Source organism: Vulpes lagopus, chromosome 13 (genome assembly GCF_018345385.1).
Source record: "Vulpes lagopus strain Blue_001 chromosome 13, ASM1834538v1, whole genome shotgun sequence".
NCBI lineage: Eukaryota > Metazoa > Chordata > Mammalia > Carnivora > Canidae > Vulpes > Vulpes lagopus.
The window spans coordinates 27,350,941-27,369,433 of NC_054836.1; the positions used below are offsets into that span (position 1 = coordinate 27,350,941).

General features: G+C 35.0%; 1 protein-coding gene across 1 annotated transcript in view; it reads left to right on the top strand.

The window, feature by feature from the left end:
• The first annotated feature begins 12,210 nt into the window (after positions 1-12,210).
• The window catches only part of LOC121474556 (methylmalonic aciduria and homocystinuria type D homolog, mitochondrial-like), a 34,944-nt gene continuing 28,661 nt past the window's right edge, over positions 12,211-18,493 (top strand). Inside the window, 2 exon segments of the mRNA XM_041727501.1 lie at positions 12,211-12,305; positions 15,411-15,495. Of these exon segments, the coding sequence (XP_041583435.1) occupies positions 12,211-12,305; positions 15,411-15,495 (180 nt within the window).

Below are 18,493 nucleotides of genomic sequence, written 5' to 3' on the forward strand. Positions count from 1 at the left end.
TGCTAATATTTTATTCATTATTTTTGAATCTATGTTCATAATATTCTTCTCTTATGCCATCTTTGTCTGATTTTGATTCCAATGTTAGGAAAGCCTTAAAAAATGAAGTTTTGGGGGGCTTTTTATGTTTTTCTATACTTTGGAACAATTAGGTAAGGATTAATTATTTTTTGTTGTTGGTTAAGTGAAACTAATGAAAATATCAGACTTTATTTTTATTTATCCTTTCTACTGTTTTTCTTTTTAAGATTTCATAACCATTTCAAAATTCGTAACTCTTATTTTTGAATGTTCTATTACCTGTGTTTATTAGACCAGATTTTCCCACTCTTAGTTTGTTGCTTTTCTCATAGATTTGGCTTTTCCTTAATGATTGGATATTCTTGGCTGGCGAATTGTCTTTGGCCTTAAGGTTCACTGTTAGACTATCTATTAGTTTTAGCACTATTTTGTAGAGCAGCGACAATTCCCAGGCAGAGGTTAGGAGATTTAAAGACCTTCAATACATGCATTTTAATTTTAACTTTTGCAATGTGGTGCCATGATGCCATTCACCTAGATAAGTTTGTCAGGTGTGACTTTATGTGTGGCTTTCCTGCTGTGCCATAGAAATTAAATTTATGAAACAGTGCACCAGTGGTAATGATGAAAAATGAGACAGGGGAAGAGGGAATGGCAGTTTGTGAGACTCTATAGACTAATTTTTTCTTATATTCTGTCTGTATCCCTAGGTTGATGTGGTTTATTACATAAGAGGTTACAAAAAGTCAATTAAGAAGTCAGACTTTTGATTAAGGTGGCTAATCAATCAGGGCGGGAAAAAATGAGTTAATTTAAGGAATGGTAAGAACAAGCACTGATTAATTTATGGGAAAATTGTCTCAGAAAGTTCTCTATGTAAATTGAAAGATTTTTGGGTGCAATTTGGTGATTTTAATCAAATCATTAAAATCGTGAATAGGCCAGGCAATCCTATGTCTAAACACTTATTTGAAGGAAATAATCAGAAAAATACTCAAAGGTGAATTCTGAAAATGTTTACCAAAGCATTATTTAGGAGAGTTAATAAAATTAAAACAACCTAAAAACCCAGAGATGAAGAGATGATTAAATCAGAGGTTTTCCAGGTACACACCCTAGAAATTGAGTAAACCAGAACATTAATAAGATTTTATCGAATAAAAAATCCAGTGGCTTATTTTGTTTTGTAAATGCATCATAAAATATTCCACTTTTGAAAGTTCATGATTTAAATTAGCATGCTTAACACTGAAAAGTCTTGCAATTAAGACTTTTGCAACTGTTGCAACTTTGTTTGATCTACATCACTCTCTTCTCCCCTCTTTGTAATTTGAAACATCTTGGAAGACTTTCAGAAAGTAGTTTGGAGAACAGTGTTAAAAATTTTGTGTCAGATCCATTCAATAAAAATACTACTCACTAATAAAGAATTTAATGAGGCATGTTTATTAACATGGAAAGTTCTAGTAATATATATAATCATATTACTAATTATATATGCATGTACTATATATTACATAAGCATGATGTATGTATATATGTTATATATCACATATGTAACATATATTGAGGAAAAAGAAGCATATATAGAATGCTACCATCATGTAAAATATTTCCATGTGACAAATTCATAGGAACATTCTGGAAGAATATATATTAAAAGGTTAAAAAAAGGTTAATATGGTAAAGAAATTACGAATGATTTTGTTTTATTTGTTTTACAGTTATTTTAAAAATATCTTTAAAATTTTTTACACAAGAGAGGTTTGATTTGTAGCCAAAACAAAATATTCCATTAAAAGTCCTATGGAAGTTTGGAGATAATTTTCTTCAATGGCCCAGATTTCGTTATAAAGAGAGTTTAGAGTAATAAGCACATGACATCTTTGAGTAGATATACTACGGTTAAGGTAGATTACCCTTATTTATTTGTAAAATGTTGATTTTTAGAAATTCAAACAAGCACTATGGTGATTTTTTTTAATCCCAAGCATATTTGAATAATTAATTAATCTCCACATTCAGAATTAATGATCAGTAAAAATCTGCAGCATTCAATAATATACATTGGTTTACTTTGGCTTTGGATAAAAAGAAAACATTATTTAAGTAAGTTATATTATTCAATTAAAACAATTAAAATGCCTTCATTATGATCACTTTCTTCTTCACATAGTCAACAAGTCCAAATGAACCTGGTTTGGTCAGAATGCACAGCCAATGGCCCCAAAGGCAGTGAAATGTTTTTTGGGCTTTCTCACAACTTTGTACTTTGATTTTATCCTTCTGTTCTTACAGCCAAATCCCTCTCTTTTCATATTCCTCAAAGTTTATCCCATATAGGAGTCCTTTGAAGTCAAAGGTAAAACAAGATTTGGAGAACTTGCTTTTTCCACATCTGAGTTTTGTTTTTAAGGCTTTTTTTTTTCTCTGTCCAGATGAGTTTTGCTAAGGACCAGATGTATTCTCAAGGCTCAGATAGTTGCACCCCCAGCAACAGCTACTGGTGGTTTTAATGGTTTTATATATATATATATATATATTTTTTTTTTTCTGTAAAGTTAACAGAAGAAAAAATGTTGTAAGTGTATTTGCTGCAAAAAAATCTATGTGCCAATGTAGTCAAAGACCTCTTTCCAGAGCTATGCATTCTTTCTTAAGATTTCTTATCCTGCTAAAATTGGAAACTTTATTTTTTTAGCAGGGGAACAGGTTTATTAAACTATATTGCCACTATTGATCATTAGTCATTTTGTCTTTATTCTCAGGTAATTTCATTTTAATCTATAGAGAGTTAATAAATACCTATAACAACTATTTTATTATTTGTGCATTTGTGGGGATCATTTATTTGTAACTTTCAGAAATCCTTAGTTTCAATATTAAGAACTGTTTGAAATTAGTATACATTGCAAATGAAGATAAATCAGATATAATTAAGTGAATTGGAATCCTGCCCATTCTATTCTCATAATTCTTTCTTACCATACTTTCCCCTCTTTTCCTTCATTAGGATAAAAAATTTTCTTTTGAATTTTTCCATTCATGTCACTAAAGAGATTTTCTAATGTCTGTACCAGTCTAATACTCTCCAGAAATCTTTGGCCTCTTCGGAGACTGTGTTTTGGAATTAATACTGCCATTTGTTACAAGTTTTTAAAAATGGTAATGCAGATGGTTTGAGTGGGCAAATATTTATCCATCAAACACATGAGATTTCAACAAATGGCATTAAAATGAGCCAGATTTTATCCAATCCCCAAACAATTGTTACTGATTTTCTCCCAGTAGAGTTTAGAATAATTTTTTTTTCCTTAGAAAGAGAGAGAGAGAGAGAGGGAGCATCTCAAGAAGACTCCTGCAGAGTATGGAGCCTGAGGCCAGGCTCCATCTCAGGACCCTGAGATCATGACTTGAGCTGAAATCAAGAGTCAGATGCTTAGGAGTGCCTGGGAGGCTTAGATGGTTAAACATTTGACTTTGGCTCAGGTCATGGTCTTGGAATCCTGGGATCAAGGCCACCCATGGGTCTGCCTCCAGCTGCTTGAGTCCCACCTGTGATGCCCCCACCCCAGTATTGGCCAATGTGGGGCTCTGCACTCAGCAGGAAGTTTGCTTGTCTCTCTGTCCCTCCCTCCACTCATGATCTCTCTATCTCTCAAATAAATAAAATCTTAAAAAAAAAAAAAACAAAAGTTGGTTGCTTGAGTGAACCACCCAGGTACCCATAGAATAAAAATTTTTATGCAAAATATCCGAACCTTGATATTTAAAATTATTTTTTATTTTGCCAACATATGAGATTCCCTAGGTGATAAATAGTAATATTCTGGTAACTTGTTTAAGTTTTCCTTTTGAGTAAGTTTAGATCATTTGTGATAGTTACGTCATTCCTATATGATAGTTTGCACAGATACTCTCAATGTATGCACAAAAAAATCAAAACATTTTACATGAGGAAGTTGTCAATTGATGCATAGAAATTGCATAATATTCATTATTCATTTCTTTTTATTTTGATCCAAATTGAGATTATTTTACCCTTTGAGAGGACTTAAAAATTAATGTAAGTTACAAGAATTTTGGAAAGATGCACAGGAAACTGAAAACAGTGTTTACCTCTTTGGAGTAGAACTGAAGGGTTGTTTTGGGTAAAAGGGACTTTTGATTTGTGCTTTTAACCCTCTGAACAGTTTGAGATTTTTACTATGAGCATTTACCATTATAATGAAATAAATTAAAAAGTGATCCTGGTATGCTTTTGAATTATTCCAGGGAAGAGAGAACATCATTTGCACTTACCCTTTATTGGCCTGCAAGAAACCAAGCATTAATTACATTTTAATGTTAGTAGTTGCCATTTGGGGTAGGCTTGCAGAAATCTGATTGTAAGTAGGGGAAAATTCTTTCATGAAGACATATGTAGATTTCATATCAAAGGACTCCTCTCCCATTCCCATTTCCACACAGTACTGGAAATGAAATTTTTAGAGGCCGTGTCAGATATAGCCTATGCCTCACTCAATATAAATGATGCTGTTGTTTAATATTTATAACTTTCCTAGTATCCTGCTCTAGGGGAGGAAAAATAATTTTCTCCCCAGCCTTCTGAGTTCTTAGCTGAGATCTCTATAATAGGAGATGGATTAACAAGGGAAAAACAAACAAGTTGATTAACATGTACAACTCAGATATACATCAGAGATGACCAGGAAAAAAATGAGTAACTCATAAAATTCAGGCTTAAATACTATCTTAGCAGAGAAAAGAGTGGAGGAGTATAGGCTTTTTAAAGGAGAATAAATGATTTTAGGAAAGATGGATGTGCCCTCAGAAAAATTGATGGGAGGGGAGGGATGATAGTTTGCTACAGAGTTTTCTGGGTGTGGTATGGACTTCTAGTCACTCCTGCAGTAAGAGTCAGTCCTTCCTGGTTGAAGAAACTTCTCGGGGGGCACTTATAACAGTTGAATTCCTTTTGGAGGATCTGTCTTTAGACAGATAAGGGGAGTTCAGAGAAAGCTTTTTCCCCTTTGCTGTTTTTCAAGCACCTATAGCTCAAAAGAATCAATATGCCAAAGTGGCATATTTTGAGATGGTACATTAAACTACCTTTCACTGCCTAGAGAGTAACCATGATTACATTTCAATTACATGATAGGATATCCTTTACTAGAGGCTGCCTTCAAAGGTCAACAAAGTCTTGAATAGAGCTAACTGTGGCTCTCTAGTAAACAAAACCTTATTTACTGAAGATATTTTACCCTGTATTTAGTGTTAGTTTTCTCCTAGATCCAGGGATCAAATTTTAACCAAAATATAACATATGGGATCTTTTTAATGGTATTTGAGAATTGGTGTCTCTAGATTAATTAATGTAGAAATAAGTAAGTAAATGTAAAAGGTATTTGGAAGAAGAGTTTTAAAATAAACATAGCTCAAAAATTCCTTCTAATATGTAAGGGATAATTCCAAAAGCATTTGCTACTGAATTGGATTTTTAAAAATGCACATGAATTTTCAATTACTATTACAAACGTATTCTTGATGGCTAGTCTCCAAATTTAGAAAATCATCAGTGTTAGATTCATTAATAAAAGCTTCAGAGTGGAAGATTAATAGGATTAATAGAGAACACTTCCACTACAGGGTCAGTGCAATCACTGGGTAGACTCCAGGACCTGACGAATCACCTGCAGATGTCGAATTAGTATTTGATCATCATCAAAGCCTTGTGTCAGTGTTCTCGTTTTCTCCTCTTGGTATTCACATGACTTCACCAGTAGCACAATGTTATCCACAGAGTGTTCTTATCTTTCTTTCCTTTTTTTTTTTTTTTCCAGTTACATCTGTGGTGGAGAAAAGAACTATGTCTTTGAATTTGTGTTTCAGATATTGTTACAGTATTAAATGCAACGGCATCTCATTTTGTGACACCACCACATTTATCCAAAACTTTAAAGAAAAATGAGCATCTCTCAATCAAGAGATATAATCACTTCTATGAAAGTGTCTTATATTATGCTTTTTTTTTGTAACTCATGTTACATTTTGGAAGTCTGTCCATGTTTGAATTATTTTCTCATTTAGACAATATATGAGAAATAGGTCATGTTTTAAAAATGAAAGATATGCAAGGCCTGTATTTCATGTTTGAATAAAAGAGTTTTAAAAATTATATACACTTATTTAGGTGCTATACTAAAACTATAATTATTCATGGGCTTTCTATCTGAATGATTTCCAAAAGTACTAAGGGCACAGTATAAATGCAGTTATGAGCTATCTAATTAATGAAGGCAAAAACCTTGAGGTCATGCTTAAAATGGCCCTGAATTAATATAAATGAAATTTCTCCATTGCAGATAAATTTTAACTACCACCTCTGGACTTATTTCCTTTCCTGCCTGCTTCTTAAGGTAGCTATTATCTTGAACTTGCTGTATTTCCTTCCAGACTTTTTATTCTCTATTCAGAACTATTATTTGGAGTCCCTTAAAAGAGTCATTTTAAAATAATTTTCACTAACATTGTTACCTGTATCTAGATTTTACCTGGAAATTATTTTTCTCTGAAACTATAAAACCTTTTTCAGTATGTTGGGCCTTTGCCATAAAAATATGTTCTTCAGAAGAAATAGAAACTTGAAAGTTATAATTGAAGTAATTTTCTTCTTCCTTAAACAAAACCAAAAGAATACTTACTCTGAATTGTAGACTCAATTTCTAGAGTAAAACTTGTATAAATCTATTTTTAAAAAATTTGGTTGAGGGGATCCCTGGGTGGCGCAGTGGTTTAGCGCCTGCCTTTGGCCTAGGGCGCGATCCTGGAGACCTGGGATCGAATCCCACGTCGGGCTCCCGGTGCATGGAGCCTGCTTCTCCCTCTGCCTGTGTCTCTGCCTCTCTCTCTCTCACTGTGTGCCTATCGTAAATAAATAAAAATTAAAAAAAAAAAAAAAAAAAAAATTTGGTTGATCTTCTCTTTCGGCAAAAAATGAAATATGGATTCTTTTCCACACTGTTATTTTCTTATATAATATTCAATAATTATAATTTTTATAAGGTAATTCAGAAGGAGGTTTTAAGATCATAGCTTTTCTAAGAACACACACACACACACACACACACACACGCACACCTGATTTTGAACAATAAATGGGTAGGGAAAAATGATTTAAACTGTTTTGTAACAAATAAGCCAAAAGTGAGGGTTTTCCCATTGAAAATATTTCCTCTCTTTCTGTATCCCCTCTTTTCCGGTATCCAGATTTTTCATATCTTGCAGAAAAGATTTCATTTGGTACCATCAATATGGTCAAGATACTAATAGAGATGTGAAAGGGAGAAATCAAATTATCCAAACATGATATTTTGGAAAGCAGAATACAAACATTTTTTTTTAAGGAATATATATACATGTATATTTAAAAGGTATTGCTATGCATATGAATGCTAATGAAATATGGCCTATCCCATAAAAAGAGTTTTGACCCAATAGTCTATATTTAGAATGGTGTGGCCCAATGGATCATGTGCATAGCAACCAAGTATAACCACCTCTGGTTGCTTAGCTATAATGATAACATCTTGTCTTTGATTAGTGCTTTTGGTTTAGATAGTTATAGCTCATACAACAAAATGAAATAGTTTTTTAGTTTCCTTCTAACAAATGCAAAAACAGAGACTTGGAGATTAGATGTGTTCTGTGGGGTCACTTGCCAAGCATATGGCAGGCCCATGCCTAAACCCTAGTCTTGTCTAAATCCAAACATTTTGCTTTCTCCTCTGTCTCAATCTTGTAATAAAAAGTGCAAAGTCCCCATTAATGATGTGGCAGGTAAATTATTGGCAAGGTTTCTGATTACTGAGATGTGTATTTTCAGTCCTGCTACCTTTCCTTCTGAGCCACAGTTAGTTTACTGGTTTGTTTTCTGTGATCTTACAGTGCCTGGCCTGTAGCAGTGGGGAATTCAGTCCTGGCTTTACTTCCGGGGTGGAAGTTGGGCCCATGAAGTCCACTCAAGAGATCAATTCCTGGATTTATATGGAGGGAAAGGAAAATGATCCATGTCATCAGGGCTTCTTCAAATCTGTACTCTATAGACGATAGTGACTCAGAATTCTAGACTATTCCCAACCCTTTTATAGATTGGGAGAGTTCCTTCACTCTTGCTTTTTACTATTAGCTAAGCAAGAATGCAACTGGTTCTGGAAGTGAGAGGATGAGGGTTGAAAGATGAAGATCCTTTATGGGAGAGGCAGTGTAGTGCAGCAGTTAGGAGCTGACTCTGGACTCTGGGTTCTCCTTCTGGTTCTCCTGCTCTCTAGCCATGTGACCTTGAAGTTACCAAATGTCTCAGTTTCTCCATCTGTAAGATAGAGATAATAATTATAATTGTAAGCTCATAAGGCCATTGTCAAGAACAGATGAGCATATAAGGGCATGAAGTGCATATAAGGGTACTTGACACACAACAGGTGCTACATAAATATTGGATATCACTTGACATTGAAGAAGTTTAAATGTTATTGAAGAAAAATGGCATATCTTTATGATGCCTATGATGCCTAAAGATAATGTTTAAAAGTATAATGAGAGCACCCTTATGTTAAATATACCTAGATTACTGCTGTAACAGGATAATCATATTGTAAATCAGAACCAAGTACATACACACAATCATTGAATATACCCATTTTGCAGTGGCTGGAATAGTGCAAAAGAAGAGTTGGGTTAATGATTTACAAGTAGTTCATTAAGAGAAAACCTCTCTAATTCAGTAAATCAGTCAATCAGAAAGTGTCTGTTGGTTCATGACTTGCAAAAGATTGTTAATTTATCATGCTAAATGCATATGCCAGAAGAATCAAACAGGGAAACTAGGTCTTTGGTGATCTACAGACTCATGTGAAAGTCTAAATGAAGGGGTGGTGCTGTAAAAAAATTACGTTTTTTTAAGGAGCTTCTAGTGTTATATCTTTCTGTTTGCTGACTTATCTGAGAACTACCTGGGGGGGGGGGGCAGGCAGCATGCTGTGGTCACCGAGCTGCTAGGAAAGAATGTGGGTTGGCTTCAGCCCTACCTGAATTTGAATTCAGCTCTGCTGCAAGCAAGATGTGTCAGTTTAGACATTTAACTTTCCCCATTCTCTGTCTCCTTATCTGCAGAAGAATCAGGAGGATAATAATATCTATTCCATAGGATTACTTTACTAATCAAATCATCTATGTGAAGCACCTAGATCTGTGCAGGGTATAGTTTAGCTCTTTGAAATGAATTGCTCTGTGTATAAGACAGAAACCTGGGAATCATCTTCTATTTATTTTTTTACTCTGAAATCACGCCTACCTTGCATTCATTTGTTTTGCTAGAGTCTTGCTAGTGATCTCTTCCTAATCCATTTTATAACAAGCCTGTCATTTCTGTTCCATTATTTCTTGATGGGGTTTTTCAATAATCTCTTACTTGATCTCCCTTCTAACAAACGAATACTGTAAGTGCTTTAACTTACTAAGGGGGCAAGGGTTGTGTTTACTTACTTTTTATGTTTGCAACCTTACTGCCACCTCAGTGCCTAATACACAGTAGGCATTAAGTGTACACACACACACACACACACACACACACACACACACACTTTTTAAAAACCTAAAAGAATATAATTCCATTGACATTACTCTGCACACAGTACACTGATCACATTACTCCCTGGTTTTAGCCTTTTGGTGGCTTCCCATTCGTATTAGCTGACATTCCCCAGAGAAATAGTGACACATAAAGTATCAAATCATTGCTCAGAGGATAATATCAAACCCTTGGCATGGTATGTGAGGCCTCTCCTGATTTGGTCTCCAATTCTTCAGCTGCATCCCTTGCATTCTAAACCATTCATGATGCCACTCAAGAGCCGAGCATCATTACACCGAAAATCCCCATGCTGTATGTTTTTACCCTTTACAATTCATCTTTAACATTTTCCCCTTTTGTGAAAGATTTCATGATGTTTTTCATTCTGCTCCCCTTGGAAGATTTTGGGCTCTACTAGTTTGTGCCTCTACTGTTTCATACATACTGCATACCCCTGATACGGAAGTCATAGCACCATTGTAACGCTTGTTGTGTGGTTTCTTCTAGACTTCCCTGAGAGCAAGATTTGCATTTTAGTCATCTTTTTATCTTTTTATTTGCATCTCTAGTAGGAAGACAAGTTCTTTCTTTTTTGAAGACAGGTTCCTAACAAGTACTTAGTTAATACCGTTAAATGTATTCATGGCGAAATGAATTAGTGAGTTGGTAATTTTTTTGAAAATAGCACAGAAAATCTTTCTTATTTTCATTATATTATGCTTTTCTAAAATGTTTTCTCTTTTTAGAACCCAGAACACAATTTGAGTTGTTGATATTACAAGGAACCATGCATTCCAAACTTCATGGAGTTTGAAAATCTCATCAATGGAGTCTGTCTTTAAGTGGCCAGAAACTTCTATTATATCACAACATCACCTTTGAGGATAAACATGCTCATATAGACTGATCTGTTAAAGAGAATAAAATTTATAGAGGAGAGCTTTAGGAAAAAGAGAGAAGAGCCTTATTATCATGAATAATAAGAAAATTGCCATTTTCACAAGTTTTTTGGACCATGTGCTAGAAGCTTGATTTTTTAAAACTTTCAATACACACATTAATGAAAACATTAATTTATGAAAGAGCTATAGACTCAACTTCCCCTGATAATGATAAATAACCAATGAGGAGCAGGAGGGCATAGGAAGAAATTTCTGGTCTAGCAATATGGAAATCATATAAATATGCCATTTAGCATTTATTTACCAAAATATATGCATGGGGAATTGAAACCATTAAGCCAAATATATTTAAAATGAGCCCAGGATATTAAATAAATTGGTTAATCATTTCATGCTTCATTTTATAATTCTGTGCGTTTATTTTTCATATTTTTGTACTTTTGCTAGTGTATGATCCCTTTTTATTCTCTTCAAAAAATGTGCAAAGGTAAAAATACTGCTTACAGTCCCATTGACTTTAGAGATTAAAAACATGTGAGTTATCCAGAGCTTATATTTGGTGAATAATGGAAATAATCCTGTGAAGATTCCCTGCATTCCTGCCACTAGACAATAGGCTAAACAAGTATAATGACAAATTGAATTTTTTTGGCAACTGCCAAGTATAAGCTGGAAGATAATTTCTTGTACTACGTTGTGTGCTTCTGTGACACAAATTCAGACATTCCTCAGATATTCACACTGCAGATGGATTAATATTAAAAGGATAATCCTATTTCTTTTGTCAAGGGTAAGCTTCATGAGGTATAAGAAAATTAAATTTTCCTCCCTTCAACTATCAATTCCTTCTAAGATGATCCTTGTTGAATTTTTTCAGGACATGTACTTTCCTAGAGGGTGGCTTTGTTACCCTGAAAGTGGCTTGCTCCTCATACTTTGGGGCACAGCCCTGACTTGAAAGGAGCAGTACATGTGCTCATTAATATGGAACTTGGAGTAAGATGACCAAGTTCAAATTCACGGTAAGTTATCTAACGTCAAAGATTTCATTTCCTGAGCTCGATTTAATATTTGATGTGACCAGTCTCATTGTATTGTTGTGAGCTTTAATGAAATAACCTATGTAAGCTGGCCCTGAGTAAGTCTGCAACAAGTGTTGCCCGATTAATTTATTGTTTGGTTTTTCTTTTCTTTTCTTTTCTTTTCTTTTCTTTTCTTTTCTTTTTTTTCTTTCTTTTCTTTTCTTTCTTTTCTTTCTTTCTTTCTTTCTTTCTTTCTTTCTTTCTTCTTTCTTTCTTCTTTTCTCTCTCTCTCTCTCTCTCTCTCTCTTTTTCTTTTTGTTTCGTTTATATTAACAAGAAAAATTCAGAGTCTAATTTTTGTAAAATTGGGTGATTTGGGCAGTTTTACCAGCTCTGACTTTCATTCCAAAGATCAACATCCTGATACAATTTGTTGTACATATAACTTACTTTTAGTTTGCTTGTATAATATCGCTTGCCCATTCTCCTCCTGTCTTGTCTCCTGCCAACAGTAGCATTTGACGTATTCGGCTAGGAGATATAAGAAGTGAGGCCCGGATTGGTTCTCCTCAGTATTTCTCTCCTTGATCCCCAGAGTCTGTCTTTTCTATCAGTTCTGTTTTGCTCCGGGTTCATGCATGTACAGGAAATTGATGATGAGGTAGTGCCATCCCACGCTATGCTTCAGACTCTGTGTTTATCAGCAGACAGTCTGGCAGCCGGACATAGGTAAGCACATGCCAGGGCTGCGTGGCAGGAAACAGCCTCTGACCTGGACAGGGGCATCCAGGAGCCGTCTTCCTGGTATTATGCAATGTGCCCAGGCTGCCAGCATGGGGCCCAAACTAACTGCTTCTCCTTTTTTTTTTTTTTTTTGCTTCCTCTGGAAATTATATATCCCATAGCCTTTGGTCTCCCGTTACTACTTTTATCAATCATTCTTTTTTAAAAGATTTATTTATTTATTTGATAGAGAGAGACAGAGACAGAGAGAGAGAACACAAGTGGGAAGGGAGGGACAGAGGGAGAGGGAGAACCAGACTCCTGGCTGAGGAGAGAGCCTGATGGGGCTCCATCCCAGGACCCTGGAATCATGACCTGAGCCAAAGGCTCAGGTTCCCCTCCTGACTGAGCCACCCTGGTGCCCCTTTACCAATCATTCATCTCAGTGTGTTCCCACTCCAGAACAAGCCAATCCTAGTAGTTTCTTTAGTCCATTAATTAATTATTCTAATTAATATATATAATTATAATTATATAAATATATATATTATATAAATATATATATTTCATACACCCTGGATTTGTGAAGGGATAAAGTCAAGAGAATTATCCAGAGTTATTTACTTTTCAAAGTATACAACATGAAATACTTCAGTTTCTTTTTTAGATTTTCTGATGTGTTAAAATATAAATCTGATTTAGGGCAATAATGCAAAAATGATGATAAAGAAATCAATTTATAAAAACATTGAAATGATCTGGGTAAGGACAGCTGATCTTAAGCTCAAAGATAAGTTTATAAGGACAACAAAAAATTGAAATCCCATTAAAATATGAGTCAAATGTTTGCTTCTTTGTGTATAGCCATATATGAACTGGTGATATGAGGTTGATGGCATTTATTGGATTGAAGAACCTCAGAAATCTTTAAAATGGGACACCTGATCATATTATAATGCATAAATGTATGAAATCAACATTTTGGGCACCTTATATTTTTACACAGTTACATGTCAAATGTATTTCAATATTAAAAAAGATCAGACACAAATGTTATTTATAAACTGAGGTAAGATAATATTTCTGGTACTTAATGCCTATAGATGTGTTTACTTATTATAAATGTTTACTTTAGTAGTAATAAAGTATTACTTTAAAGTATTAGATAAGTATTTTTTGAGTTCTCAAATATTTATTTACTTATCTTGTATTTTATAGATTACCTAAATTCTAACTTCTTTTCTGAGCTTCCACTCTTGCTAATTTGATTACTTCAGCCAACACTTGGAAGGAAACTCCATTGAGTTAAATTTGAGGGACAAAAGTGGACAACGATAGGTTTTTCCTGCATGCTACATTCCTCATCTTCTGTTGGAAAATGAAAAGCACACTTTGTGTATTTGTGTATTAATTTGTTCCTCCTGCAATCCATTCCCAGAGTAACTTTGTGATTCTATAAGGAGTTGCCTTCTTAGCATCTTCTTTCTGTGCCACAGGATGGGGTAGGCAACCAAACAAAATAATCAAAGACCTTCTTGTGAACTTTTTAGGTTACAGTTATGAGAAAAGACTCTTTTAATCTTGGGTTGTGATGTTAAGAAAGGAGATGGAGCCTGGACTCTGTTGGGGGCAATGACCTAGCTTTTATCCTTACAAATACAGGGTGATTAGTATGTGACAGCCATTTTTCTAAACACTGTGTATAGTTTCAACATATACAACATTAACTCAAAATGAGTGTTAGAATGAAATGTAAACCTAATTTATAAAACTTCAAAAAAATGTAGAAATAACTTTATGAATTTCAGTAAGGCGATGATTTTTCAGATATAATGCCAAAGATACTATCATCTATCTATTACCTATATATCTATCATCTATCAATCATCTATATAACAAATTGGACTGTCAAAATTTAAAATTTCTGCTCTGTTACAAATGTTCTGAATAAATGAAGACACTTAAGAAATTGAAAACTAAAGCCATAAGAGTTGGAAGAAATATTTGCAAATCATACATTTGATAAAATGCTTGTATACAAATAAGACATAAACAGCTCTCAACACAAAGAAACAAATAACAACAAATAATTTTTTTTAAAGATTTTATTTATTTATTCATGATAGTCACAGAGAGAGAGAGAGAGAGAGAGGCAGAGACATAGGCAGAGGGAGAAGCAGGCTCCATGCAGGGACCCCGACGTGGGATTTGATCCCGGGTCTCCATGATTGTGCCCTGGGCCAGAGGCAGGCACTAAACTGCTGTGCCACCCAGGGATCCCCCAACAACAAAGAATTTTTTAAATGGCACAAGGTTAGGACAAACCACTTCCCCAAAGAGTACATGCAGATAGCAGAGAAGCATATGAAAAGATGCTCAATATCCTTACTCATCTGACAAACCACATGGATATAGCACAACATATCTTTTTCAATAAAGCAACAACTCCAAGTACTGACAAGGATGCAGAACCATTGAAACTTTCATATACTCATGATACAAGTGAGAAATGGCACAGCTAGCTTGGAGGACCATTTGGCAGTTTCTCATAAAAGAAAACATTTACTTACCTTATGACCCAGCAATTCAATTTGGCATTACTCAAGTAAAATGAAAACCTATGTTCTACACAAAAGCTAGTAGGCACATGTCTATAAGAGCTTTATTTTGAATCATTAGACCTGGAAAGAGTCATATATCCTTCCACTGGAGAAGACCTAAGTAAAATGTGGTACACATACAATGGAATACTGCTCAGCAATAGAAAGAATGAAGAACTGATTCATGCAACAAAACAGATAAATTGAAATGCATTATGCTGGATGGAAAAAGTCAGAACCAAAGGCTATATACTGTTGGATTCCATTTATATGACATTCTTGGAGTTGCCATGCCATTGGAACAGGGAACAGAGGTGGGGAGTGGGGAATGGGGAATGGTTGACATTAAAGGGAAAGAGGTTGCTTTGGGAGAGGAGATAATAGAACTGCTCTATACCTTGATTGTGGTGGTGAGTCCATGCAGGTGTACATTTGTCAACACTCATAGAACTGGATACTTATAGGTTAAACTGCACTGTATATAAATTATATGTTAATTTTTAAACTAAAGGAAAAGAGAAGAGGACATTGACCTCACTCGGGATTCATATCCATACAACAAAATCTCAGGTGGTTATGTGTCTTGGCCCTGCAAGGTATGGCAGGGAGGTGTGGCTTTTGGGGGTGCTGTTGTTATTTTTGTTGGACACATGGCTGTGAGAGTCACCTTATATGTGTGACTGTATAGTTATGGTTTATTACTTTGTATAAGAATGTTATATTTGCCGTTAACAATGTATAAAAGCAGAAAACTTAAAAAAAAATCAAACCTGAAAGCAATCAAATTTATATCTCTAACTATTAGACATATACCCCAAACCTAGTGAAATATGGATGAAATCAAGGGAACAGTACAAGAGAAAACACATGTCTGGATTTTGAGAGAATTACAGAGAATTCTATAAAACAGTAGCAAGTGATATACACTTATTTTTCACTTGAAAATACAGAATCAAGAGATGAATTCTGAATGACTTCACAAAATGACAAGAAGGATAGGGTTGAGGAAACATGACTTAGTTATAAGAAAATGACTTTTTGTGTGTGTGTGTGTTGGGGACTTTAAGGCTCTTCTAAATTATGTGGGCTCTTGGAGGGCCTACATATGCTGTATAGAAGCAGGAATGACAGGGTGCAGAGCTCTGTTCTTCTCTTATCTCCCATGGCAGACATTGTGTTGGTCACCATGGTTCATTGAGTCCCCATGCCCTGTGTTGCAGAAAGTTTCTAGGGTCTCAAATAAGGCTGGAAGAAGCATGACTATTAGAAGATCCAGCCCTAACTCACTTCTCTTCAGATTCTTGTGGAGTCTGGGTGGGGGTATGCATGTGCTTAGGGTTTGCGTATGGTTTCAGATGAAACGCTCCTCCTCCATTTCTGTCACTTGCAACCAACAGAATCCTGATTAACCCTCGAAAACCCTTCTTTCATCCTCTTTTATGCCAAGATATTTTCTTCGCTCTCCAAAACATCACCTCTCCTCTAGGTCTTGTCATTTTTCAAACAAAAAGCAAGAATGTTATGTGTATTTTTGGTTTATCTTCCCATCGTGTTCCTTTCCTAAGGCATTTTAGTACCTAATTGAAGAAAAAATGGGGAAGATACAGGATGAAGCAAACAAAGATTAATATCTCATAATACCAAATACTTGTAATTATAGTAAGTTAAAGTGCCTACAAAGAAATCTAAAAATAAGTATGCAATTCATGGGTGGCAAATCTGTAATGTATAAATGACAGCATAGGTAGATATGAAAGTATGCTGTTTCTCAAATATGAAGACATTAAGGAAAGGTCAATTCTCCTAAATTAATCTCTATACTTTTTTTGTTCTTGAGTATGGAAGAGAACCTGATGAAATGCTACTAGATTCACCTGAAAGATTAAATTTTCCAGAAACATTAGGAAAAAAACCCACAAAAGTTTCACTATCACTATGAATTTTTAAAATCCTGATAATCGCTGTTATAAAGTGGTGTAAATACAGCTGAATACATATGGGGATTTAATAGGAGATTAATAATTGTAGAACATGACTTGCCTTATAAATTGTATTTGAAAACTGGCAGGTGATCTAGGGAAAAGGATCCCATATCTCTAATTCATTACCTATATAAAACTTTAAACTTCTAACTTTTTAAAATGATTTATTTATTTGAGAGAGAGAGGGAGAGAGTGAGAGAGAGAGAGCACACGTGTGGGGGAAGGAGCAGACGGTGAGGGAGAGAGAGAATCCTCAAGCAGACTCCTGTTGAGCTCAGAGTCTGGCTTAATCTCAGGACCCTGAGATTATGACCTGAGCCCAGATCAGCTCAGCCACCTGCACCACCCAGGGACCCCTAAACTTCTAACTTTTAAATGTACAATTTTGAAACCATAAAATTACCAAAGGGAAAAATGACAAAAAATTCTTAGAAGAGACTGTTTTCAAGTAAAAAAGCTAAAACTAGAAAGTTTATAAGGAAACTTTTGACTGCATACAATTTAGACATGTTTAAAGTACAGTGAGTATTATAAACAACATAACAAAAGGGGAAGAAAAAGAAATAAATGCTTATCAAATGCTAACTCCACAAAGTTAACCTGTGAATTTGAGGCCAAGCAAATTAAAAAATAAGTTAGCAAAGGAAGTTAGAGTCATTTCGTTATTTTGTGTTATTTTGTTTCTACAAATCACTCAGCATTTACTAAAATAAAAGTGAGGTTACTTGTATAGATTTCTTATCATAATTCATAGCATATTAAAATGTTTTTCATGTTTCAATGGTCTCTCTCAGGTCATCCCAAACTTCAATTATGTTTTAAGTAATAGGGAACGAATTAATTAAAATACAATACTCATAAGATCTAATTCTAGAGGATCCAATGAACTGGGAATGACATATTGTTAAGAATTATATTAAAGCCATTTATATTCTGGAAACACAGTCTTAAAATAATTACATAAAATTTCAATGAGAGCAAATGTAGCATTGATGAAATAACAAAGTGAACTAAAAGGGCACTGCTGCACAAATTCACGCTGGGCATGAATTTAAAGAGAAAACACATCCACTATCCCACTGTGTCTATGGATGTTGGGTGTGGGATGCCTATTGGAAACCTGCCTGAAACCTGCACCTCATCCTCCATCCAGGGGCTCTCACACTCTCCTGGCTCCCCTGGGGACCTGAGATGCCGAAATGCCCCAACCCTGTTGGGTTTCTGCCCTGGACCTCATGTGAATAGCAAATGCTTCAGGGTCCTCTTGAAAAGGCTGGATTTGAAATTCCAATCAGCTCATTTTCGCCTGCTGTGAATATTTTCTTTCCTTAGATCCCTTGAGCTTTTTGTTGATGAACAGAATCACAAACCAACTTTCTTGAGCTGTTTTCTCATGGAGCTCCTCCAGCTTAGATGGAAGGAATGATGCTTTCTAATTTTTTCTCCTTCAGGTATTTGGCCATTTTCCAGTAGAAGTCAAGGGTTTGGTGTTTAAAGCTGTTGTTTTCATACCCATTGAGAAGTTTGTCCTCTATTTCTAAGCATTAAACTCTCTCCTCCAATTGACTTTCTGTGCAGTTGCATTTCTGGATATCTGTCAGGAGTGTCTGGG